The 25,528-nt window shown below is 46.3% G+C and overlaps 1 protein-coding gene across 13 annotated transcripts in view; it reads right to left on the bottom strand.

Annotated features, from left to right (window-relative positions):
• ULK4 (unc-51 like kinase 4) overlaps positions 1–25,528 on the bottom strand; it is a 598,567-nt gene that overhangs the window by 255,282 nt on the left and 317,757 nt on the right. For all 13 annotated transcript variants that reach the window (XM_089306514.1, XM_070050985.2, XM_089306513.1 and 10 more), the window contains exon 32: positions 3,982–4,087. In XM_089306514.1, coding sequence (XP_089162640.1) covers positions 3,982–4,087 — 106 coding nt within the window. The remainder of the gene's footprint in view (positions 1–3,981; positions 4,088–25,528) is intronic.

Below are 25,528 nucleotides of genomic sequence, written 5' to 3'. Positions count from 1 at the left end.
AAAGAAAGAAAAAGAAAAAGAGAAAAAAAAATTCTAGCTACAAATATAAATTATTCTGGAAGAAAAGGAAGAATGAACGAAATGCACCAAGAGCCACAGAGAAGGATTCCCAGGGAGTAGAATTTTGTCCAGATCAAGCAAAGAGAAGTAAGGAGCTGTGCCCACCAAGATTTCAGCACTGTTCTGATCAGAGCACTGCTCGACGCCTTCTGTTTTCCTCCTTTTCCAATGACAGTGGGCACAGCGGTCCTCTCTGCACGGGAACATGGATCCTTAGTGCGCAGGCTCTCCAGGGTGAAGGCACAGTACACACGTCTCCCTAGAATTGACTTAGATGACGGGATCCTTGTCCTGAAGCCCGAAACTGATTCTGTCTGGAGATGAGACGTTGAGGAATACGAGGGCTCTGAACCGCATTTAGGATGTGGGCAGGAACCACGAGGGGCTGGAGAATACGCAGCACTGCTCAGTCTCCTAAGGTGCCTTCCTGGGCTAGCACGTGTGTTCATTCATCGTGCCTGTCTAGACTCACACTCTCCATGGGACGCCTTTAATTGCAGAGCCAGTCCATTCACACGTTCTGTCCCTTCCCCAGTCAGTGGTATTCATGTGTCTTTCTAGAAATTTCAGCTAAGCTATCTAATTAATTGGAATACGGTTGCTTATTTGCCCTTATAATCCTTACGATGTCTGAATGATCAGTAGTGATCATCTATCTGTAAACTTGCTGATTCATTTTTCTGCCACCTCAGATCTGTTGAGTCCCATTAGTAAATTTTCATTGCAGTTATAGTGCTGCTCAACTCCAGAAATCCCATTTGGCTCTCTTTTTTAAAAAAGTAATTTCTCTCTACTTATGTTGTCTATTTGATGAGACATCAAGTTCGTACTTCCCTTTAATTATTTACATATTGTATCCTGTAGTCCTTTACACATATTGATAATAGCTGGTTTAAAATCTATCCTTCATATGTCCAAATTATGGGTTCCACAGAAAGAGTTTTACTGATATTTTTCCTATGTAGGCATCATATTTTCCTGTTTCTGTTTGGGCTTTGAAATTTTTTGTTGAAAACTGGACGTCTTGGATGACATAATGTGTCAACGCTAAATATCAGCCTTTCCTACGACAGTAGTTTTGTTGCTAAATTATTGTTGTTTGTTAGGTAACTATTTTGTGTTATTTGTGTGAATTCTACAAAGTTCACATTCCATATAGTGTCTTGGCCACAGAAATTTCTGTTCATTTAGCTCAATAGCCAGCTGATGACTAGCCAGAGACGTCCTTGAATGTTGAAAGCAGGATGTGCTACACTCACTGCCAAGCACCTGTGCGTGTGTGGGGCATGCCTGCATCCCAGTCTGTGGTTCTGTGCAGAGTCTTAACACCAGCCAGAGGAGAACACAGTGGGCCATTTCAGTCTGTACTGGACACAACACATGCACAGCCTGATGAAGGCACACAGCTTTCTAGATTCCCAGGAACACGTCAGAGTGTTTCAAAGTCTCCTACAGATATTTCATTCCTTGGATCTTTAAGTTTCTGAGACACTCTTGGTCACTCTACCTGGTATCTCAGACTCAGGCAGCTGCGATGTTAACAAAATGTCAATTATTATTTCTTGCCAATGCCATGGGTGCAGGCATTTTCTCTCAGATGAACTCCAAGTCAAGGCAGATACGGAGAATGTCATTCCAGGGAGGCATGAAATAGGTCAAGTTAAGGCAATGCACTAGGAATGGGACTTCCCAAGTCTCCAAACCCTATTTTAGTTCAAGTTCGTAGAGCTCTTTATGATACAATGCCATTAAGACTTTGATTAAAGCTTCCTATAAATCATAGTTCATTAATTCCAATAAATAAAAAGCCCACTCCTGAATCCTTTCAAAATATTCTCTCCAACTCTGAGAATCAGAGTCACCGCAGAGTAAGTCCTTTGGACTCTCAGGAGCCCCACTGGCTGCTGACAAAGCAAAGGGCAAGGCAGGTGCCTGGAACTGAGTTTGCAGAGCTTTGTAGCTCCTGGCCCATGGAGGCACGAGACTGCATAACTGAGGTGGGATGGAGGACAAAACCCTAGAAGAAAGGAGCCTCTGGCACTGGCAGGTCAGACATCAAAGGCTATCTGTCTCTAAGGTGAGCCAGGGGGTCCTGGAGTCCAGTCTTCATGACCATCAGAGTTGGAGCACAGGTGGATTCGCCCTGAAGCTGCTGCAGCTAGCGTGCCAGGGGCCCTTAACACTTCAACTGTTCCAGAAAGAGGAAATGTTTTTCTTAAAAATAAATTAATGTCATCAACACAAAATATGGAGAAGAATGTATTACCACATCAATCTCAACTACAGACCAATCATACTTATGAATGGCAATGGCAGATTCTGAGAAAAGATTAGCAAAGAACCTAAGTTGCACCAAGAACAATCTATCACAATTAACTGCAGTTTCTGGCTCAAACGCTAGAACGGATGCAGCATTAGGCAATATGTTAACATGATTCACTCCATGAGCAGATTCAAGGAAGATCATTTCATCATTTCCACCGAGACCAAAGAAGCTTTTCAGAGAAGTCATTGTTTATTCTTGGTTAAAACAAAGAAAAGTAGATGGGTACCTCCTGAAATAGAAAACAAAAGATTCTGAAGCAAAACCATATTTTGTACCCCATTCTCACTGAACACTGCAACCAGAGATGAGGAGAAAACACTATAGAAACAGGGGGAAAGATTGTCAGTATTAATATTATCATTATTACAGTTATATAATTAAAAACTAGGAGAACTCTCTAGTAGGAGAACTATCTAAGAACTACAACCAAAAAGAACAGAAAATAAAAAGAATTAGGTGCAACATCCAATAAGCAGAAGTCAAAAACTATCACTTTAAAAAAAAAAAAACTTGAAGATATGATTACAAAAAAAAAAAAAGCCTCATGTCTAATAACAAGCCAAAGAGACAAAATAGTGAGGAAGAGATAAACATAAGAAATGTACAAGTCCAATAGAGAAATATAAAAAGTCTCCAAGAGGCACAAAGATGTCCTGGACAAAGCAAACCATAACACACTGACATGGCTGAGAAGTGTACATCTGCACTGTACTCAGAACGATTCTTTAGTATCCACAGAAACTACAGATACACCAAAGGATGCCCATCTCAGAATCTTACCCTGTGTCCAGTACAGTCCTGCCCTTACGTGGAAGGACACAGTGTGAGGTTTTCCACTGCAGACACTGTTACGGCCAAGCGCTGGAGATGGCCTTCGTCCACCATCACAGCACTGGTTAAACACATCCTCCTGTAACCACACAACAACAGGGCACTGCCGTGTAACAGAACTGAGATCTGTTTCAAAGCCCCACGGTTGCCGGCAGGATTTATTGTTGGAACTAAGTGCGTATTTTTCTTAGAGGAGGGGAAAAAAATACACCAACATTTAAGCATAATGACCACACAGAAGTAGAGCTCTAAAAGCTTGGGAGGAAATATCTTAATGGTGACTTGATAATTTTACTTGGTGAGCTCTTCTCTTTGTCTTATTTTTCTGAATTGCAATGAATAGTTTAGTAAAAAAGTAGAACATGCATGAGATTCTAAGAAGTCTAACAGTGTAGATACACCTAAGATGGAAAGCGAAGCCACTCTCACCTCAACCAGCTTCATCCTCCAAGGTACCTCTGAGCATTTCTGTTATTATTTTTATGGGCAATGATAAGTCTACACCTTTCGCTTATAATTCTGTTCCTGGTTAATAACCTTGAAGTAGCACCTGACTTTGTGCCATCAAAGAGATTGAAGTTAGGAGGTTAAAAAATCTCAACCTAACCCCAATTCCATTTCGACAGGGATACTATTATTTTTAAACATCTATTTTGACTCATCGACTTCACTGTAACTTTCAGACTCCCGGCCATGTCAGATGAGGAAAGCTACAAAGAGACCACACTCAACAGAATCAGAGACCAATTCCAAGATGCCCTTACCTTGTTCATAAAGTAGTTTCATATTTGAATCTTTGCAGGCTACCAGGTTGTTGAGCAAAGCAATCACACTCTGCATAGTGTTCCCCAGAATGCTCTCCTGATGTTCCTGCAAGAGACCAAAATTCCTACCATGACCACACAGAAATGCCATCATGTCATCCTAAAGACAATGAGCAAATAATCTCCATCCCTTCATTTTTTAAAAAAAGTTTTACGAAGGTTAAATAGTTACCTTTGTGCAGTTGAATGAGGCAGACCCTTCTGGGTTAGCCGTCCCCCACAGGTGAGCTACGACGAGCTGGGAGCAGAGTAAACCATTTAGGTACCAGTGCGAAGGCAGGCAGTCCCCTGCTCATAAGCTGAGGGGCAGCCACACTGTCCTGCCTGCTTTACACAGGTGACAAAGCCATGGCCAGAAAGCAAGTGTGTGAAAGTTAGGAGGTGCAAAGATGGGCTTGAGCTCCCAAGAGAAAAAAATCTGTCCAACAAGGAAATAGATCTGCACCTTCAAGACCATCCTGGAGCTGAGATTTTCCCACTTTAGTCTTGCACCTGTATGGTTAATATCCAGTATGCATTGTCGTATCACTGATTCAGTGCAATAAACTCCATTTGGAACCAAACAGACTGGGCTCTGTTTTCCTCACACTTAACCTCAGGGAGAAAAGAGTAACTGAGTTCCCAGGCAGAAGGCGAGAAATGAGCCATCCTTGTCCTAATTTTTCATCCTGCGGACAATTCGTAGTAATTTTTAATGGGTCTCAAAAAGAGCTCACTTTCCTTTTGCTCCCCTTTTCATTCCTCTGAATGTTTCTGAATTAAAAACACGACAGAGCTTATCACTGAGACTATAAAACAGCATAGTTTAGACAAAGAAAGAAAAGGTCCTTAAGGGTGTGGGACCAGCGTGAAGCGATCGAGATGCAAGGGATTCACAATGTGGGAGGCTCCCTCGGCTCCCAGCGAGTGCTCACTGGATGCAGGTTCTTCTGCAAGCAGGTTTGGACCAGTCTGGTCCCGGTGCCACCCCATCCCCCATGCACTCTGCTCATGTGGAGCCCGTCCTAGCAACAACGTGTACCTTTCAGAGACTCCATCCAGACCTCTGCCTATTCATCCTCTGAGAGAGAGGCAGGGAGAAATCCATGGTTTGTCCTGTATTTTTAACATAATTATATCACATCTATTAACTCATGAAATAATTAATAGCTCTTCTGTGTCAGGCATTGTTCTACACACAGAAGGACACACACTAGTGAACAAAAACAAAGTTCCTGTCTTTGTGGAAACAGGCAGCAGCCAGCAGCATAATGAATAAGTAAATTGTGTGATGTGTTAGAAGGGAGCAAGGGCCCTACCGAAAAAGAAGAGCGGACAACAGGGAAGTGGGATGCGGCAGGCCGTGATGGGGCTGTGCGTTAAGCTGGGTGGTTGGGGTGAGACTCGCTGAGAAGGGGCCGCTGGAACACAACTTTTGTCTTACTTTGTAAACGTCGAAGCATCTTGGAATTCCCTGGCTCAGCTCATCCATTTTCAGTAAACTTGTCCTTTGAAATAATTTTAGCTTTACAGAAGAGTTGCAAGGAAATACAGAGAGTCCCCATGTACCCTCCAGTCAGCTTCCCTGAGAAAGGCATCTTACCTAGCCTTGACCAAACCTAAGCATGACGGTAACAACTAACCTACGGACTTCATTCAAATTTCCCAAGCTTCCCACCTAAGTCCTTTTCTGTGCCAGGAACAATTTATTTTGGCAACAAATATTTACCAAGTACCAGCTGTTCTAGGTACTCAGTCTACAGAAAGAAGATGAGAAGAGAAGAAGAGAAGAGGAAGAGGAAGAAGAGGAAGGAAGAGGAGGAAGAAGAGGAAGGAAAGAAAGAAGGAAAGAAGGAAGGAAAGAAAGAAAAGAGAGGACAGGAGAGGAGAGGAGAGGAGAGGAGAGGAGAGGAGAGGAGAGGAGAGGAGAGGAGAGGAGAGGAAGAAAGGGCCTGTTCTTAGGTTATTTACCTTGTGGCAGGGGAAGAATACATTATAAATAATTACATGATGCATTAGCTGATATTTGCTGTGGGAGCAAGCACAGAACAGGAGGAGGTGGCTCGGGAGTGTCACTGGGGAGAGGCTGTGATGTCGCACAGAGCAAGCCAGGCACAGCTCCTTCCGAAGGTGGCATCAGCTCAAAGACGTGAAGGAGGGGTGACAGAGGGGAGAGGCACTTACTCTTTCTACACCCTGCTAAGTTCTGCTGCTAATTTGTTCTGGAATTGCTAAAATCATGTTCACAAGTGGTACTGAACAATGAGTGACATCCTTGACTGATTTTAGTGTCAATTTCATGCTAGTCTTGTCCATCCATTTTATTCCACAAGTATCTGTTGGGCACCTAATGCCTGCTTCTCAGGCAGTGATAGAAGTTACTCATAAAAGCAACTGGAGGGGCTGGCCCTATGGAGTAGTGGGTTAGGCCGCCACCTGCAGTGCCGGCATCCCATATGGACGCGGGTTTGAGACCCGGCTGCTCCACTTCCCATCTGGCTCTCTGCCATGGCTCGGGAGAGCAGTAGAAGCTGCCCCAAGCCCTTGAGCCCCTGCACCCATGTGGGAGAGAGACCTGGAAAAAGCTCCTGGCTCCTGGCTTCGGATCAGCTCAGCCCTGGCCATTGAGGTCATTTGGGGAGTGAACCAGTGGAATGGAAGTCCCCTCTCTCTCTGCTCTACCTCTCTCTGTAAGTTTGTCTTTCAAATAAATAAAATAATTAAAAAAAATAAAGTACTGGATTGGGTATTTTTTTTCCAGAAGATCTTTAATTTTTTTTGTTTAAATCTTTTACTCATGTATCAACACTTGGGGCCAATTTCCGTTATTTCCATTTTCTTAGAAAATCACCCACAATGTCCAAAGTTTTCAGACACATTTCAAAAAAAAAATGCATGCATCCTTTTCTCCCTTTGCAAATCTCTGAACTGTATTTGCACCACCCTTTGTGCTGTCTTGGCAACCAGACACCCTAACACTTGGTTGATGCTATGGGACTTTTCAAGGAACCAGCTTTCCATCTTCATTATGGATCCACACACTTTGTTTTAACTTAATCATGATGGATATACTTAAATTTTCAGGTATGTAGTAGGATGGCATTTCCCTGCCCATTTTTACATTTTGACAGAGATTTGCTTTGGCGGATTAAGCTCATTTGGGCAGAAGCTAGGAGCAACATCACCCTGTCTCCCCCTGCATCCCTGTGACCACTGACCATCCAGAGTCTCCAACAGTCTGGACCGCTGAGTGATAATATGGAGCAGTGGCCAGCAGCCCTGGAGGGACACCTGGTCTCCGAAGCTTACACATATGCACACACTGCATCTGGCTCTGAAGCAGCTCCCCCAAGAAGAGATCTTTGCCTCTCACCCATGACAGCAACTGGGTTTCAGATGGGGTTTGTACACCTCTGTCTTTGTAAGACAAGGGTTCTGCCTTCCAAATGCACTGCTTAAAAAAAAAAAAAAAAAAAAAAAAAAAAAAAAAAAAAAAAAAAAAAAACTTTGCCTCCAAAACACATGCTTAAGAGAAGCACTTGCGTAGTGGCCATTCAAGTCCGAACGTTCCTCTGACACCAGCTTAAGAAGATGAATGTGAAAGTGAGGGTCTGGCAGCAATTTCACCTAATTATTCTCACAGCTGGCTGAAAGGGAAGGAAGGGTGATTAATAAGCACCAAGAGGGCACTACATGGTATTCCTGATAAAGCAACTAACGATACAGAGGAGACCTACTCTGGTGGGGAAAAGTGAAGCTAACTTACCTTTAATTTTGGGTACTATTTGGCGAAGTGACACACACAGCTCCTTGTTCAAAGATCGATATCTGTCATGAAGTACAGACTGGCCTCACTGGATGTAAATATATTGTTCTTTTGATACACGCATGTTTATGACTAAATGCACCTTTTCTATGAGGCCCTGGGCAGTATTTCACGCATCCTGAAACCAATACTCTGGTCTTTCTTGTGCTCATAGGGCGAGTGTCCCTCGTTTCTTTTGATATAAAAGGCAACTCTTCAAATTTCTATTCCCCTAGACATTCAGATCCCAGGGTCAGGTTCTAGACAACTGGGTTCTGGGACTCTGAGCCTGGAGACCTCCCCAGCCCCATGACTCAATCTGTGGAGCTAAGGAAAGCTGAGGGCCTCCCTCATTATTAAATGCCCCCACCAACGTTATCACTAGAGGTGTTCTGTGCACCAAATGGGAAAAAAAAACACCTATGTGACGGTTATACTGAAGTTCAAAGACCTGGGATCCTATAGTGAGAGTGGGGAAAACTTCCTTTTTTCTTGATACTGTTAAAAACACTGACATATTTGAAAATTTTTTTGTTGGTAATTTTTCCAACCGTACATAGATTGTGAACATTGTTCAATGCATCATGGGGGCTTTATAAAAACCGCAGTGTAAAATTATCTTTACTTGTTCTGCTTCTATTAGGCCGAGATGCTTCCTACACAATACAGGGGAGGGAGACCTTGGCCACGCTATCTGCTCCAGCTCCGGATGGTGATGATGGCGTGGTTCTTAAGACAGTTACTGCGAAGGACTAGATCATCATTTCCCCAGAAGGAAGGCTATGTGTGTGTGAACAGCAGTGCAGAAGGTGTTAATGGGCATTAAGCACATTTCTTTTTTCTTTTCTTTTTTTTTTTTTTTTTGACAGGCAGAGTGGACAGTGAGAGAGATAGAGAGAAAGGTCTTCCTTTGCCGCTGGTTCACCCTCCAATGGCCGCCGCGGCCGCGCTGATCCAAAGGCAGGAGTCAGGTGCTTATCCTGGTCTCCCATGGGGTGCAGGGCCCAAGCACTTGGGCCATCCTCCACTGCACTCCCAGGCCACAGCAGAGAGCTGGCCTGGAAGAGGGGCAACCGGGACAGAATCTGGCGCCCCGACCGGGATTAGAACCCAGTGTGCCGGCGCCGCAAGGCAGAGGATTAGCCTAGTGAGCTGCGGCACCGGCCAAGCACATTTCTATTAACTTCTTATCAAACTGAGTTATTTCATCTCGCTTAGCAACTTGACTAAGACTTGTTCACAACCATAGTCGTCCACAAGGGATAAAATATGCGTCGAAAACCATCACATAGTAGTCCACGAGGGATAAAATTATGCGTCGAAAACCATCACGTTTATTTCTCCAAGTGAGAGTGGAAGATGACATGCGGGGAGGAAGCGTGGAAGTCAACGCATGGGACAGAGTTCCTCCCAGGCACACCTGCAAAGCTGGTGCAAAGAGATAAGGGGCACGCGCAAGAGTCTGGGTCAAGGACCACGGGCCAGAGCTGGAGGGGAGGGCTCACTCTCACCAAAGCCTCTCACCAGCAGGTGCTCCTCTGGGGCAAACCCCCTTGCTCCCCAACAAGTCTGTGCCTGAGTCCCCGGGAAAGGTGGGGGACAATACCAAAGGCTGGGTACCGTCCCGATGCCTGTATCTCCTTTTCAATCCTCTCGGTTTTTTAAAACAGCAAAGAATCAATGCCATCAGCACCCTGACACTTGCAAAGCGAAGGGACGCAAATGAGGATCTGCAGCAGGGCCAGGGGCCCAGGCAGCAACAGTACTGGGGTGACCTTGTCGGAGAGCAGCAGCAGTGCAGACCATGCCCTGAGAGCAACCTGCGCCGTGCACTTTCCCCGCATAGTCCCCACTTTGTCAAAGTGCAGAGGGGACTCCAGCTGTCTTTGTCCAGGTGAGCACAGAGGTCAGCAAGGTCAAGTGGGTGCACCTGGAATTCCGTGAGCCTGCGCAGCACAGCCTCACTGTAATCCAAGGTGGGAGGCGGGGCACCGGGGTCGCCCAGCAGTCCGCAGCTTCCAGGGGAACCAGCACCATGTGTGGACCTCACAGCTATCTGGGAAGAACTGAGTGCATTCCAGAGCAGGGGCTGGAAAGAATCTGAGATTTCCCAACGTGGGGCTGTTGTGGTGATGCTTCTTCCCCGTCCAGGCCATGATGCACCCCCAGCCCCTGCCACCAATACTGGGATCTCCTGGCTGTTTATCACAGTGCTGTTAAGACATCCAACCCAGGAAGCATTAGGCAGGTAGGCATTAGGCAGCTACAAGAAAGAATCAGCACAGCTGTTATTCCCCCACAAGAGTAAAAACGCATACTACAGCCAACATTAACAACCATATTATTCAGACACTTGTATTAGTGTTGGCTGATGGATACAAGAGGAAGCTGGGGCTGGTGTTGTGGCGTAGAAGGTTAAGCCTCTGCCTGCATTGCCAGCATTTCATATGGGTGCCAGTTCAAGTCCTGGCCGCTCCACTTCCAATCCAGCTCCCTGCTAATGCACCTGGGACAACAGAAGATAGCCCAAGTCGTTGGGTTCCTGCCACTACGTGGGAAACCCAGATGAAGCTCCTGGCTTCTGGCTCCAGATTTCCCCAGCTCTGGCCATTGTGGCCATTTTGGGAGTGAACCAATAGATCGAAGATCTCTCTCTCTCTCTCTCTTGCTCTCTCTCCAACCCCCTTCTCTCTGTATCTCTGCCTTTCACAAAAACAGATAAACAAATCTTTAAAAATCAAAATTTAAAAAAAGGAAATAAAGAGGAAGTTGAGCTCACATAGGAGGGCATCAATGAGACCCTACAAAAGGCAATCCCACTACACTTCAAGGCTGTGATGGAAATATTTAACTCTCTCATCCGTATCCCATCAGTAAGTACAGCTGACCTAATTTGTGTGCCGGACACCACACAGTGTGGACATTTAATAAACGGGACACTCAAAAGCTCTAATAAAATACAGCGTTTGCAGGCAGAGATAATTAGAATTGAAGCAGCAAAAACTCTAGTGTTTGGCAACACAGATGAAATGACTTCATTAAAACGTACAGCTTCAGCAAAGGAGAGGCAGGGGAGCACTGGACCCTGAAGCAGCAGCCTTCTCAACACTAACTGCTCCAGGGCTCGAGGAGGACAGCTCTGACCAATCAAGGGCACAGCGAGGCGACACCGGCGGGAAGCGCTCGGCCCTTCCAGGGCGTCTCCACTAGACTGTGCAGGCTGACGTCTGAAGATGTAGATGCCACTGCCAGACTTCAGATGCCCAGAATGCAAAGTTTGGTGAGGACACTGCAGCTTTGGTCACTGGAGTAAGGATGTGGCAGCAACCTACATGTCTGCGGATGGACAGATGCATGAAGAAAAGGCTACCCACTCGTCTACACGCAGTGGAACATGACCCAGCCTTAAAAAAGGGAGTTCTGATGTTAGCCACAGAGTGCGTGGACCTTATGTATGCAAAGTGAAATAAGACAGACACAGAAGGAAAAATACTACATGACCTTATTTTTAGTCATATGTGGCAAATTTTAAAAGAGGTCAAATATAGAGAACAAAGCTGGGTCCTACAGCTGGGAGTGGGGAATGGGGAGATGTAGGGCAAAGGATCTAGTGTAGCAGACATGTAGCATGAACCAGCCTAGAAATCCGAGGCACAGGAGAATTAGTCCTAAAATTTATCTTGCTAATTAGAGCTTTTGTTACATTCGAAGATTTTAGCTGCTTTTGTCACAAAACAAAGTAACCATGTAAGCTGATTGATATGTGGGGCCGGCACTGTGGCTCAGTGGATTAAAGCCCGGGCATGCGGTGCCAGCATCCCATGAGGGTGCCAGTTCAAGTCCTGGCTGTTCCATTTCACAGCCAGCTCCCTGTTACGCACGTGGGAAAGAAGTAGAAGATGGCCCAATTCCTAAGACCCCTGCACCTACATGGGAGACTCGGAAGAGGCTCCTGGCTTTGGATCAGCTCAGCTCTGGCCATTTGGAGCCATCTGGGAGTGAACCAGCAGATGGAAGACCTTTCTCTCTGTTTCTACCTGTCTCTGTAATTCTGTCTTCCAAAAATAAAAATAAAAATAAGTCTTTAAACAAAGATGATTGATATGTTCATCTGCTTCACTGCAATAGCCATTTAACTATTTATATACATCCTATAATATCTTGTTGTAAACCTTGAATATTCACAGTAAACTTTTTTTTTTTTTTTTTGGACAGGCAGAGTGGACAGGGAGAGAGAGAGACAGACAGAAAGGTCTTCCTTTGCCGTTGGTTCACCCTCCAATGGCCACCGCGGCCAGCACGCTGCGGCCGGCGCACCACGCTGATCCGATGGCAGCAGCCAGGAGCCAGGTGCTTTTCCTGGTCTCCCATGGGGTGCAGGGCCCAAGCACCTGGGCCATCCTCCACTGCACTCCCGGGCCACAGCAGAGGGCTGGCCTGGAAGAGGGGCAACCGGGACAGAATCCGGCGCCCCGACCGGGACTAGAACCCGGTGTGCCGGCACCGCTAGGCGGAGGATTAGCCTAGTGAGCCGCGGCGCCGGCCACAGTAAACTATTTTTTAAAAACTTTGATAGGGGTGTCGGCATTGTGGCATTCGCATAGCAGATGAAGCCTCTGCCTGCAGTGCAAACATCCCATATGGGTGGCGCCGGTTCAAGTCCTGGTTGCTCCACTTCTGATCCAGTTCCCTGCTAATGCACCTGGAAAAGCAGCGGAAGGTGGCCTGAAGGAGAACTTGGGCTTCTGCACTTATGTGGATGCCTCGAAATAGCTCTGGGCTCCCGGCTTTGGCCTGGCCCGGCCCAAGCTATTGTAGGCATTAGGGAAGTAAACCAGCAAATGGAAGCTCGCTCGCTCTCTTACTCGCTCTCTGTATTTCAAATAAATAAATAAATCTTTCAGTCAATGTAGGAAGTATCTACAAGAATCTAACAATGAACTTCAGCTGCTCTTGGCTGCCTTTGGCACGGGTCAGAGCTTGAAGACGACACCTGATTAAAAGACCACAACTGAACCGAGGGATGAGAGAGCAGAATGCCTGAGGAACAGGTGCACACCCAAGTGCTGCTGTGCACACAATCACACAGCATCATGTGGCCAACACACATTTAGACCACATTTCAGAAAAAAAGCGGAAGGATGCTCTACAGAACCCCCATCTGCGCACACTTGCAAAACAGCGCTGAAGTGTGGCCACGGCAGGAAACGGCGCACCTGCTGATTTCCTTTGCAACGATTCTCCCCTCTGGCCAGGTTCCTAGAGAGCTGAGCCCCAGGCTCAGCAGCAGACCTCAGAAGACCCAAGGGAAGCAAATACATTTGAGGAGAAGAGGACCCATGCACCTGTTGCTGATGGTTTTTCACAAGGCTGTCCTACAGGCAGCTCAGACTCAGTGCGATCTAACCCAACTCATTATCCTTATTGTCTTCACACTTCATCATCTTTTCTCTTTCTCCTGTCAATGAAGAGCACTACAACCTGGCTAGCCACTCAGCCATGGATCTCGGACTCATGGGAACTACTGTTCCTCCCTACTTCCCTCATCTAACCAGTTGCAGAGTCCCCGCGCGTGCCCCCTGAGCCCCTCTTGCATCCATCCCCTGCCCTCTGTCCACACTGGCACTGCCTCATCTCCAGCAATTGCCATCCTTGGTTGGGATGTCACAGTCTCCCGCTCGGCATCGCCACTGCCAACCTCACTACCTCCGTCGCTATAGCGGTAGAGACTTCCTCTCCACTCCTGTGGCTGAAATCCAAGGGGAGGGACCGAAGAGGGCAGAGCTGGCCCAAGATCGGTGTTGCCACCGTCCAGCTTGTGTCCTGTGCCAGGGTGGGATTTAAAGCCGGGAAAAGAAGGGAGGCCAGAGTTATGGGATGGCCTGAGCCAGCCTACTGCTGTTCTAGGGTTTGCAATTCCAAAGAAGAATCACGTCACGGTCTGAGAAATATTTTCAAGACTTGTAAGGCCACATACTGACTCCCAGTGTGAGGAACTGAAAAGGTACAGGGTAATTAGCAATGGATTCAGTCACAGAGCAGACACTGGCACTCAGGACACCACTATTCCATACTGGAGTGCCTGGGTTCCAGTCCCAGCTCCACTCCCAATTCCAGGTGCCTGCTGAAGTACACCCTGGGAAGCAGCAGGTTATGGCTCAGTTCCTCAGTCCCTGCCACACACTTGGGAGGCCAAGATGGAATTCTCGGCTCCGTTGTGATCATCCGGGGAGTGAACCAGCAGATGGGGATCAACCTCTCCCCTCTTCTGTCTCTCTTAAAAAAAAAAGGGTATTTTAATTCAGCTATTTATCATACACATGGGACTTCCTGGGTACAAAGTAGAACTGTCTGGAGTATGATGAGGTTGGGGCTGAGGTCGCCGCCACTGGGCATCTTCTCCGCCAGCAGTGTGCAGTTAAACAGCCCTCCGCCAGCACAGTGGGGGCTTCCAGGGCTGGCTAAGCAGGCTCTGGCCGGGGCTGAGGAGGCTAAGCAAGCACCTTCAAGGGTGCTCTTCTCCCATTGACTCCAACTGTGCAGTGCTCTCACCTTAGGGTCTAGAGGGGCAGTACCCAGGCCTTTCTTACGGGGTAGCACCGCCTCAAGGCTTCCCTCCACCGTTCTGACTGAAGACATAAGGCGAGCCGAGATCATTTTTAGATTTGACTGACAGGTATCGTCAAAGCCTGCCAGCTGCTGTACATACAGGCTATAATTAGCGACACAGAAGGCAGGGCCTGGATCAGCTGCTACCGTCTCCCCACCAGTGTGCTGAGCTTGTCTGCTCAACTCCCGCCCTTGTTCAACACCAACGGCAAGGCGTGGTGGACGCCGCGCTGACAGGTTCATTGTGTCATCCGGCTTGCTGAGCCCTGTCCTGTGTTATTTAGGCTTCTAGCAGGGAGCGTGCATCTTTTTGGCTGCCAACTGGGCCCTAAGCTTCCACGCTGGCACAGGAGCTTCCAGGAGACAGAGCCAATAGGAAGCTGCCAGAACCAGGACCCCTGGGGACGGATGCACTGAAGCAGAGGCCCATCTGCCTCCCAAGGCACCAAGAAGACACGTGCATTTGGGACTGCAGCCTTCTCCTGCCCCAGAAATAAAGTAATGGGGGACAGAGAGTAAGGTCACTCTGCACAAGTCAGCTCGCATGTTCGCTGCAGCCGGGGGCCGTGAGCAGGAAGCCTCCCCCGCTCCGTGGGCAAGAGTTCAAGAGTTCGTGGCTTTTTCCCATGCCTGCCTTCAATGGCAGGAGAATGGCAGGCATAGCCGCAGGAGGTCTACAGACGACCAGTGTCAGGCAGCCTGGATCGGGGTCGCCCACTCTGGAATTTGCCATCCGTGGTATTTGACGCACGACCGCGCTTCTGTCCTGAGTCTCCGTAGCTGAAGGCAACGACTGAGCTTTCCTTTTTCTTAGATCTACTTAGGTACCAGCAGCTGTATCTGCACAGTTACTCTTGGGAACATTCAATATGTTTTTATTTTATTTATTTATTTTTGGCCATTCAGTGAGACAAACTGCAAAATCTAAAGAACGAATTGGCTGCAGCAGGACACAGTGGGATAAAATGAGCCCAGGTCATCTTTTGTGTCTTCGTGGGCATTTTCTTTAATTAGATGGGAATTAGAAGATACCGCAGCTGTGAGCAGCACTGAGTTAATGTGGCCGATAAAGATGCACACAATTTTCACCCTGGACAACTCTGAGAGGAGTCGGGGAGTCTTCCGTTGGGAAAAGGCAGTGAGCAGGCATTACGAAGCCCACAGGCCTTGCGCACAAGTGGACAAGGTTCCGGGAATTCAGGGGGATCAAGGAGAGTCCTGAGGTCAGGACACTGACCAACATCAGCAGAGGACAAAGTGGTCACCTACTGGCTGGTCCCCATTTCTGAAGTCCAGAAGGGGACTCCTGAGGGCCTGGACTTCCTTCTCGGGCCACGCCAGCTGCGAGTCTCTGAGGAGCTGTGAGGTATCAGCTGAATCCCAGTCCTACTCTTCAGTCTCTCCTCTGGGGCACACATTCACACCTACGGGGTCTTGGCTGTATGCTGAGCACCCAGCGCTAAGGAGTGTCCACCTGCTCACAGCTGCTGTTTGTACATCAAGGCAAACATCCATAGGCGAGAGTTCTCTGCTGAGCATTGAGGAAGCAGGGAGGAGGAGAGAGGAGGCAACCAACCATGAGCTCTAGCATTTAGAGTTTAGATGTCAAGGTGGTCTGGGGGCCGGCGCTGTGGCGCAGCGGGTTAACGCCCTGGCCTGAAGCGCCGGCATCCCATATGGACGCTGGTTCTAGTCCCGACTGCTCTTCTTCCGATCCAGCTCTCTGCTATGGCCTAGGATAGCAGGAGAGGATGGCCCAAGTCCTTGACCCCTGCAGCCGCATGGGAGACCAGGAAGAAGCTCCTGGCTCCTGGCTTCGGATCAGCACAGCTCCGGCCATTGCGGCCATCTGGGGAGTGAACCAGCAGATGGAAGAATTCCCCCTCTGTCTTTCTCTCTCTCTGTAACTCTGCCTGTCAAATAAATAAAATAAATCTTTAAAAAAAAAGATGTCAAGGTGGTCTGATTCTATTACCCTCATGCAGGGCAAAAATAAACAAAAAAACCAGAAATCACAACAATATTAAGAATGAAGGGATGAGGGAAGGAAGAAAACGAGAGAGGAGGGAGGGAGCACAGGTGGGTTTCCTGGGTACAGAAACCTGAGCTCAGTGAGACAACTTGGGGAACCACTCAGGCCTGCAGGGGCCAAACCACAAGGTCTCCCCATAGCGAGTAGATGCCCATCTCAATCTGGAATGGGCCTGCTAGGTCCAGGCACTGGGCACCTGCACCTGCTGACCACTACATGAGAGAGAGGCACACGGACAGCAGCAGCGCTTGTCACTGGCCTGTGCTACTGCCTGGTGCTTTCCCCCTGGGGACCATGCCGCTCCCCACAGCCAGGGAGCAGGAAAGGGAGTGCGGTCTCTCTGGTTTCCTTTACCTCCAGGCACTTGTGCACGTGTGTGGAGACGGCCTCTATGCCCACCACGCTCTGGCACCTGACGGGTCCCCGGGAGTACACAGGACTTGCAGAGTCATGCTGACAGCCTGGCCAGCACGTGCATTTTGATGAGCTGCTGTTGACGAGACAAGCGGTCCCCTCGGGCTGACTGTCTGGTACCGGATCCTTCTGCTGCTGTGCATGACAATGGACAGGCGCTACTGACGGCTGTCATGGGCCCGAAGTGGCAGGCACATACACAGAGAAGTGGATTTTATCGTTAGCCAATCCTACTGGGGTAATCTTAGAGTCTCATCTCTCAGGGCACAAGGTACACGTTAAGCAAACAAACTAAAAAAATAAAAGAAGATAGGTTTTGGTTGGAGGCACGAGAGATAATCTGTATATCAAAATTAATAAAGTGTCAGTGCAGAACCATTTCATTTCCCTGTGCTCCACAGTTCAGGGCCACACAGGCTCTGCGCTAACAGCATCGGGGACTCCGCCAGAGAAAGGACAGACAGGACTGAGTCACAGCACCCAAGGCCTCCTGACCAGATACAGTGAGGGCCAGGAAACAGACAGCATCCCAGGCAGCTGGAAACGACTGTTTAAAGCCATAGCGTTAACAGGGCGCCGGCTGCTTCGTCTGCATCAGCTGCCGCATCCAGGAGTTCAGGTGGGCACCTGCAGGCCCAGTGAGAAGCGAGCTGCTGGGGACTCGGGCCAACGTCTAAGGCCCTTTTCTGCTCTGACGTCCTCTGAGGCTAAGACGCGACCCTGAGACTTTGCAAATTTCTCCCAGGAAATTTGGAGAATATTTGAATGATGTTAAACCATGCCAAACTGTGACAACTGCTAAACTTCATGGTTATACAAAAAGGACAAAACTTCTGTACAGGCACTGGTGTTGCTGTGGACTGCAGCAAGGAGCACCCAAACACAAGGTTTAGAACTGGCTGGGGTCCCCGTCCACCTTTCCCCAGAACGTACTCTCATCAACCCAGTAAGACCAGGAACTTGTGATATTTGGCAAGAGAACTAAACATTCAGAAGCCCCCAAGGGATCCCCCAGTCCCAATTCCACCCAGGGTTCCATTAAGTCCAACCTCATTACACAAATATTGATTGGGGGAGGGGCTGAGGAAAGCTTGTGTATGCACCACTATCTTGTCAATCACAAGGTTTCACACCCATCTGACCACAATGAATATTACTGCTAAGCTCTTCAAGCTAACAGGCTGCAATGGGAAACTGTCTAGATTATTTTTTTTACTTGCATACATTTCATAAATACAACTGGAGGAACACAGTAATTCTTCCCACTGTTCCTGCCCTCCTACCCACACCCTTACCCTTCCTCCTCTTCCCTCTGTATGCATTATTGATTGACTGATCGGTTTGAGAGGCAGGGAAAGAGAAACACACACGACAGAGTTGCCATCTGGTGGTTCATTCCGCAAATGCTGAAAAAGGGCTGGCCAGAGCCAGGAACTCGATCCAGTATGCCCATCTGGGTGACAGGGACCCAGTCGATTTAGCCATCTCCTGTGGCCTACCAGGGCGCACTTGAGCAGGAAACTGGAGTCAGATGCAGTGCTGGGACTTGAACCCGCGCAACCTGACATGGGATGTGAGCATCCAAGGAGAATCTAATCTACGAGGCTGAACACCCACTCCAAAGTTGGAAAATTTAAAGCATGAGCACACATACAAGCAGACCTCACAAAAGACCCTTTACAAGGTGATAGGGACACAATTTGTTTGATTTCACCATTGTGAGCAGTGTTCCTTGATAACCTTTTGCCTTACAGGAAAGCCAGTAGACTGCATTGAAAAAAGTAAAAATGCACACCCCAGAATGCCATTCCTTCGACCACGTGAAGAGCAGCATACCCCAAGCCCACCCTAGATCCTCATGAGGTGCCTCAAACCTGCACCCAGCCCTCTGGCAACTTCCTGCCCACGAGGCGGGGTGCAGCGTGCAGATCAAGGCACACTAGGGAGTGAGGCTCGCGGAGCTGAGAGGTTTACAGCGGAGATGGCAATGGAGTAGGGCAAGAAGACTCAGCAGCCCGGGAGGCAGGAGGAGTGGAGACTGGAAGGAGAGCACAGCCTGCGTCTCCCACCCACCAGACGAGACCCGGCAACAGGCAGGTGGGGGAGGTGGGACGTTACAAAGCTTGGAAGAGTGGGCTAAGACTTCCGGAATCCACACCAGATCTCGTTTTGGATTCAGTGGAGTTAAAAACCAAAGCAGAAATAGGCTGTCACCCAAAAAAAGGGCAACATCTTCTGCAAGTTTGTTTGTTTTTCAAGTACATGGATTTTTAACTATTCCTCTCTCAAATTCTCCAAGACGTGAAAGGCTCGTGCTACTACCGATTACTGATTCTGTTCTTTTCTCCAAGTAGCAGTTAGCTGAGGATACTTTTGAAGGCAAGGGGGCTAACTGGATGAATTCGTGAGGATCATTTGAAACTCTGCACTTCAGACACATTATCAATAGGACTGAATTTTGATCTCAACCCTAGAATCAAGCTTCCTTTGTGTGAAAGCCCTTTGATAATGATATTTATGGCTTTCAGGAGATGCGATGAGGAAGAGAACATAAGATGTTCTGGGACGTGAGGCACTGATATCAAATAGCAAAAATGAAAGAACAGAATATTACGAGCATTTTTTAAAAAATTTTAATGGAACACATAGGCTTCTCTGTGCTCCCCAGAAACGCCTCCGAGCCGCGGTGTGGCAGGAAGCCTAAATGAGGTCTCCGGAAAGATAATGGAGCTTTAATGATGGAAACAGCAAGAAAATTAAATCTAATCATGTTCCATTAAGCATACTCTTAGCTCTCATTTTTGCTAAATTATTTTATTATGATTCTGCCTCTGTCTATTGAAATAACCTTTTATGGCAATTTGATTTGCAAGCATAAATAAGGCTCATTTACTTTCCACTATGAACCCCTGTGGGATTAATAAGAAGAGATGGATCATCTAAAATTGTGCCCATTCTGCAATCAGGAAGTAACCATTCAGAGAGATGAGTACTAGGTACTATATTTATATTTGTGAGGGGGAACGTTACGCTGTAATTAGAGGCTCATTGAACAGGAACCTATCATGTCACCTGCGATGGTACTGATCTTTGCCGAAGCGGCTCCTCCCACGCCAGCCATGGAAGGGAAGCCAGCGCCACGCACAGTCTGTGCTGGTGAGCCCTGCATCAGGGGTCCCCTCTCCGTCAGTCTTCGCCCTCCTGCTCCCTCTGCTGAGTGCAGGGGGTCCTGTCTGGAACGCATTCTCACTGCTCATCACGGCTGGCCACGGCTGAGGGACTGTCTGCTTCCAGCAGGATGCTGCTGTGGAGCCACAGAGACAGGAATCCCAGGCACGGGGTGGCGCCCAGGAAGCCACTGCGCAATCTGTGCAGGGCCTCACACACACAGGATGCAGCAGGGGAAGGCGGGAGCCGCTGCACACCCTGGCCCCTGTGGACGGTGGGGTCACCTGTCGTGTGTGGGCAGGCAGGTGGTGTTTCCAAGGTGCTTCCCAAGACGCCACTGCTTCCAAAAAGTGTCCTGATGAAGAAAGGACAAGCTAACTGCAATCCCAGTTCACTAAGAAATGGTTCTCGGGGCCATGTCTTCACTGAATCTATCAGAAACCGAGAACTTAATGAGGAAAATCTCATTTGCAAACAACGCTACCCAAAGAGATGAGATCGGCAGATTATAATGCAATGACCAGACACCATCCATCCTGATTTTCTCAACTAGGTAACATAAAATTTAATAGGTAAAAGAACTGACTATATGTATGCAGCAAATAATACAACTTTCATAAGCCTAGAGATATGGGGACAAACACAAAGGAACATACTAGTAGCAGGGTCCTTTATTCATCTGTTTCAATTTAAGACAGATGAAAGCAAAACATCAATAAAGATAAGCAATATCTGAGCAGTATTCTCAATAAGATACGTCTTATAGGTAGATGTAAAATTCTGAATCCAATAAAGCAACAGGAATAGACTTCAAGAGCACATAGAAAATTCATGAAAATTCACCATAGCAAATAATAAGCAATATGAAAAGGAAATCAAGAAAATGACAACATTTACGACAGCATCAAAAATTTTAAAATATTGGTAAATGAACTAGCCAAGAATATAAAAAACTTAGATACTAAAAACCATCAAGCCCTGCTAAAAGAAGTAAAAGAGAAGACAATGTTGAATGTTCATGCATTAGAAGACTTACTGTTGCTAAAAAGACCACATCACGGAAAGCAATTTATAGAGTCAACCCTATCAAAATCATGTCTTTCACAGAAATAGAAAAAAAAATCCTCAAGTTCATATGGAATTTCAAGGAACTTGGTCACCAAAGTAATCATGAAAAAGAAGTACAAACTTGGAGTCCTCACACTTGCTGATTTCAAAATCTACCACAAAACAAGAATAAAAGATGGCGGAGTTTTAGCAACACGATAGAAGCAGAGGAGGAGACTGGATTAAGATGGCAGAGCGGGGAGAGAGCTTACTGCTCTAGTGTAGGAGAAGATAGTTTTAAAAAAAGTAGAGAGAGTGCAGTCTCACGGAAGAGTTAGGGAAAAAGCAACAGAAGAAACTCCACACAAATTAGAGGGACAAGGTGGACAAAATAGATTTACCACAAAAACTGTTAAAACAGACAAAGAAAGGGGCTGACGCCGTGGGGCAGTAGGTTAATCCTCTGTCTGTGGCACCGGCATCCCATATGGGCGCCTGTTCTAGTCTCAGCTGCTCCTCTTCCAATACAGCTCTCTTCCATGGCCTGGGAAAGCAGCAGAAGATGGCCCAAGTCCTTGGGCCTTGCGCCCGCGTGGGAAGACTAGGGGGAAGCTCCTGGCTCCTGGCTTCAGATAGGCACAGCTCCGGCGGTTGTGGCCATTTGGGGAATGAACCAAGGGGAAGAAGACCTTTCTCTCTGTCTCATCCTCTCACTGTCTGTAACTCTACCTCTCAAATAAATAAGTAAAATCTTAAAAAAAAAAAAAAAGACAAAGGAGGACACTATGTAATAAATTAAGGGATCAAATCAACAGGAAGATATGACTATTATAAACATATGCACCTAATTACAGGGCACCTATTTAAGGCTATTCAAAAGAAATGTTAATGTATCTGAAGAGAGAAATAGACTCTAATACCATAGTAATGGAGGATTTTAATACCCCACTTTCAGCAATGGATCAACCAGATGGAAAAATCAACAACGAAACAACAGAGTTAATGGACACTAAGGACCAAGTGGACATAAGAAATATCTACAGAACCTTCTACTCTACAGCCACAGAATACACATTCTTCTCATTAGTGCATGGAATTTTCTCTAGGATTAACCACATGCTAGGCCATAAAGCAAGTCTCAGCAAATTCAAAAAAAATCGAAACCATACCATGCATCTTCTTGGACCACAATGGAATGAAGCTGAAAATCAACAACTCAGGGACCTCTAGAGCATATGCGAACACATGGAGACTGAACAACCTACTCCTGAATGAACGGTGGGTCACTGAAGAAATCAAAAGAGAAAACACCTGGAAACAAATGAATATGACAACATATCAAAACTTGTGGGATACAGAAAAAGCAGTTTAACGAGTAAAGTTCATAGCAATTGGTGCCTTCATCAAGAAATTGGAAAGGTATCAAATAATCAGCACCTCTCAAGAATCTAGAAAAACAACAGGAAACCAAACCCCAAACTACTAGGAGAGAAGAAATAATTAAAATTTAAAAATAAACAAAATTGAAACAAAAAAATACAAAAGGTCAGCAAAACAAAGAACTGGTTTTTTGAAAAAATAAACAACATTGACACATCATTGGCCCAACTAACCAAAAAAAAAAAAAAGCAAAGAAAACACCCAAATTAATAAAATCAGAGATGAAAAAGGAAATGTAACTACAGATATTACAGAAATAAAAAAAGAATCATCAGAAATTACTACAAAGAGCTGTATGCCAACAAACTGGGAAACCTAGAAGAAATGTATACGTTCTAGGACACATCTAACATTCCCTAATTTGAGCCATGAAGCCATGAAGACACAGAAAATCTAAACAGACCCATAATGTAGACAGAAATTGCATCAGTAATGAAGACCCACCCCACAAACAAAAGCCCAGGACCAGATGGCTTCACTGCTGAGTTCTACCAGACATTCAAAGAAGAAATAACTCCAATTCTTCTAAAGCTATTGAAAACAATTGAGAAGGAGGGAATCCTCCCTAATTCTTTTAGAAACAGGCGGAGTGGACACTGAGAGAGAGAGAGAGAGAAAGGTCTTCCTTTGCTGTTGGTTCACCCTTCAATGGCCGCCGTGGCCAGCGCACTGCGGCCAGCGCACCGCGCTGATCCGAAGGCAGGAGCCAGGTGCTTCTCCTGGTCTCCCATGCAGGTGCAGGGCCCAAGCACTTGGGCCATCCTCCACTGCACTCCCGGGCCACAGCAGAGAGCTGGACTGGAAGAGGAGCAACTGGGACAGAATCCAGTGCCCTGCCCGGGACTGGAACCCGGTGTGCTGGCGCCGCAGGCGGAGGATTAGCCTATTGAGCTATGGTGGCACCAGCAATCCTCCCTAATTCTTTCTATGAAGCCAGCATCACCTTAATTCCCAAAATTGAAAAAGATGCAGCTGAGAAAGAGAATTACAGACCAGTTTCCCTGATGAACATATACACAACAATCCTCAACAAAATTCTAGCCAATCGAATCTAATTACACATCAGAAAAATCACTCACCTGGACCAAATGGGATGAAACTGGAAAACATCATACCTAGTGAAATAAGCCAGTCCCAAAAGGGACAAATACCATATGTTCTCCCTGACCTGTGATAACTAATAGAGCACCTAAAATGTAATCTGTGGAAGTGAAATTGATACTCTGAGAAGCAATGATTGAATAGCCCTTGTCTTGACTATTGAGGAACAGTTTTTTGGTCTTTTTTTCTTAATATTTGTCGACTTCTTTACTTAACATAGACTTAAACTTTTGTATACAAAAGACAGACACAAGGTCACTGAACAAAAACATCTCAAAAAGAAACCTGTGTACGTATGTTCAAATGATCTTTGCTAAGCAGCCAGCCCATACAATGGGAAAAGGGCACACACTCAACAAATGGCACCCAGATGGAAAAGGTAAAAACGGACCCATACAGACAACTAAAACTCCAAGTAGACATAAGATCTAAATTTAAGACCAAAAATTCTAAAGTTCCTAGGAGAAAATGGGGGGGACTTCCAGACATTGGATTTGGAAACAATTTCTTGGCTAATGCACCAAAAGGACAGGTAACAAAATAAAACACAAATAAATTAAATTTCAAAACTCCTGCGTACATCAGAAGAAACAATCAACAGAGTGAAGACACAATCTGTGGAGAAAACATTTGCAAATCATGGATCTGATAAGCGGTTACTATCCCACAGACAGAAGTATAGGAAATCCTACATCTCAACAACAAAAAGCAAGTGACCCAATCAAAACAGCAGGCAAAGGACTCAGCCAATTCTCCAAAGAGGTTATTCAGATTGCCAACAAGCATTTGAAAAGATGTTTAACATCACTAATAATAAAAGAAATGCAAATTGAAACCATGATGAGACAGCACTTCACAGTAAGTAAGATGGTGGGAGGGGGATACCCATTGTTTGGAGATTTCCAAAGATTTGCAAATGAATCCTACAGCCTAGCAAATCCACTTCTGGATATCCAAATGAATCCAAAGTAGATCTCAAAGAGATCACTGCACACCCATACTCAGCTGTACTCAACATTATTGATGATAGCAAGACATGGAATCAACTCAAGAACTCATCAATGAATAAGCAGATGATGAAAATGTGGTATAAACAGGAGAGAAAGAAGTATTTAATGGGTAGAACTTGCATTTCACAGTAGTCCTATTGATCTGTCATATACCACAATCTACTTAACAGCAAGGTACTCACATTTAAAAATGGTTGAGGTGACAAATTTAATGTTGTGGTTTTTGTTTTAACCAAAACAATAGAGAAGAAACATGGCCACCTGACATGTTAAATGAAACTATGAGAAAGTAATCTGTGGGAAGTACTATCATTAAAACTTTTCCTTCTTCAGAAATTAAATCAGAAAAGAATGGAACACAGAGATTAAAAGAATTCAAGAGATAACTAAAATCAATGTGAGCAACATATTCAAACAGCATAAAAATTACAAGCTGTGACAACTTGATAATATTAACAAATTATTGTTAATTTTGGAGGGCAAATAACCACAGTACCATCTCCCCTTTACTATCTTGGTTTCTGTGGGTCAGAATTCTAGACAGTTCAACTGGGTCCCCTGCTTGGGCTGTGTCAACACTCACACTGAAGTGCCAGCTAGGGTGCCCTCTTACTAGGGGCTCTGTGGGAGCCTCTTCTGAGCTCATCCAGGCTACTAACAGAACCTAGTTCCTCAGGGTTGCAGGGATGAAGTGCCTGTTTTCCTACTGACTTCTGCCTAAGAACCACGTGCAAGCCCTTAAGGGCATTCTCAGAGCTTCAGTCCACGGACACTTCCATGCCAAACAGAATTCTGACACGGAGTCCTCCTCCTATTTCAAACATCTCTGACTCCCTCTTCAGAAACCAACTGAAGAAACTGCTCTTGTAAAGGAGCCTGCCA

This window comes from Oryctolagus cuniculus, chromosome 10 (genome assembly GCF_051225735.1).
Source record: "Oryctolagus cuniculus isolate XC-2025 breed Fujian yellow rabbit chromosome 10, ASM5122573v1, whole genome shotgun sequence".
In the NCBI taxonomy this organism is placed as follows: Eukaryota; Metazoa; Chordata; class Mammalia; order Lagomorpha; family Leporidae; genus Oryctolagus; species Oryctolagus cuniculus.
This window is presented reverse-complemented; position numbering and strand designations above follow the sequence as displayed.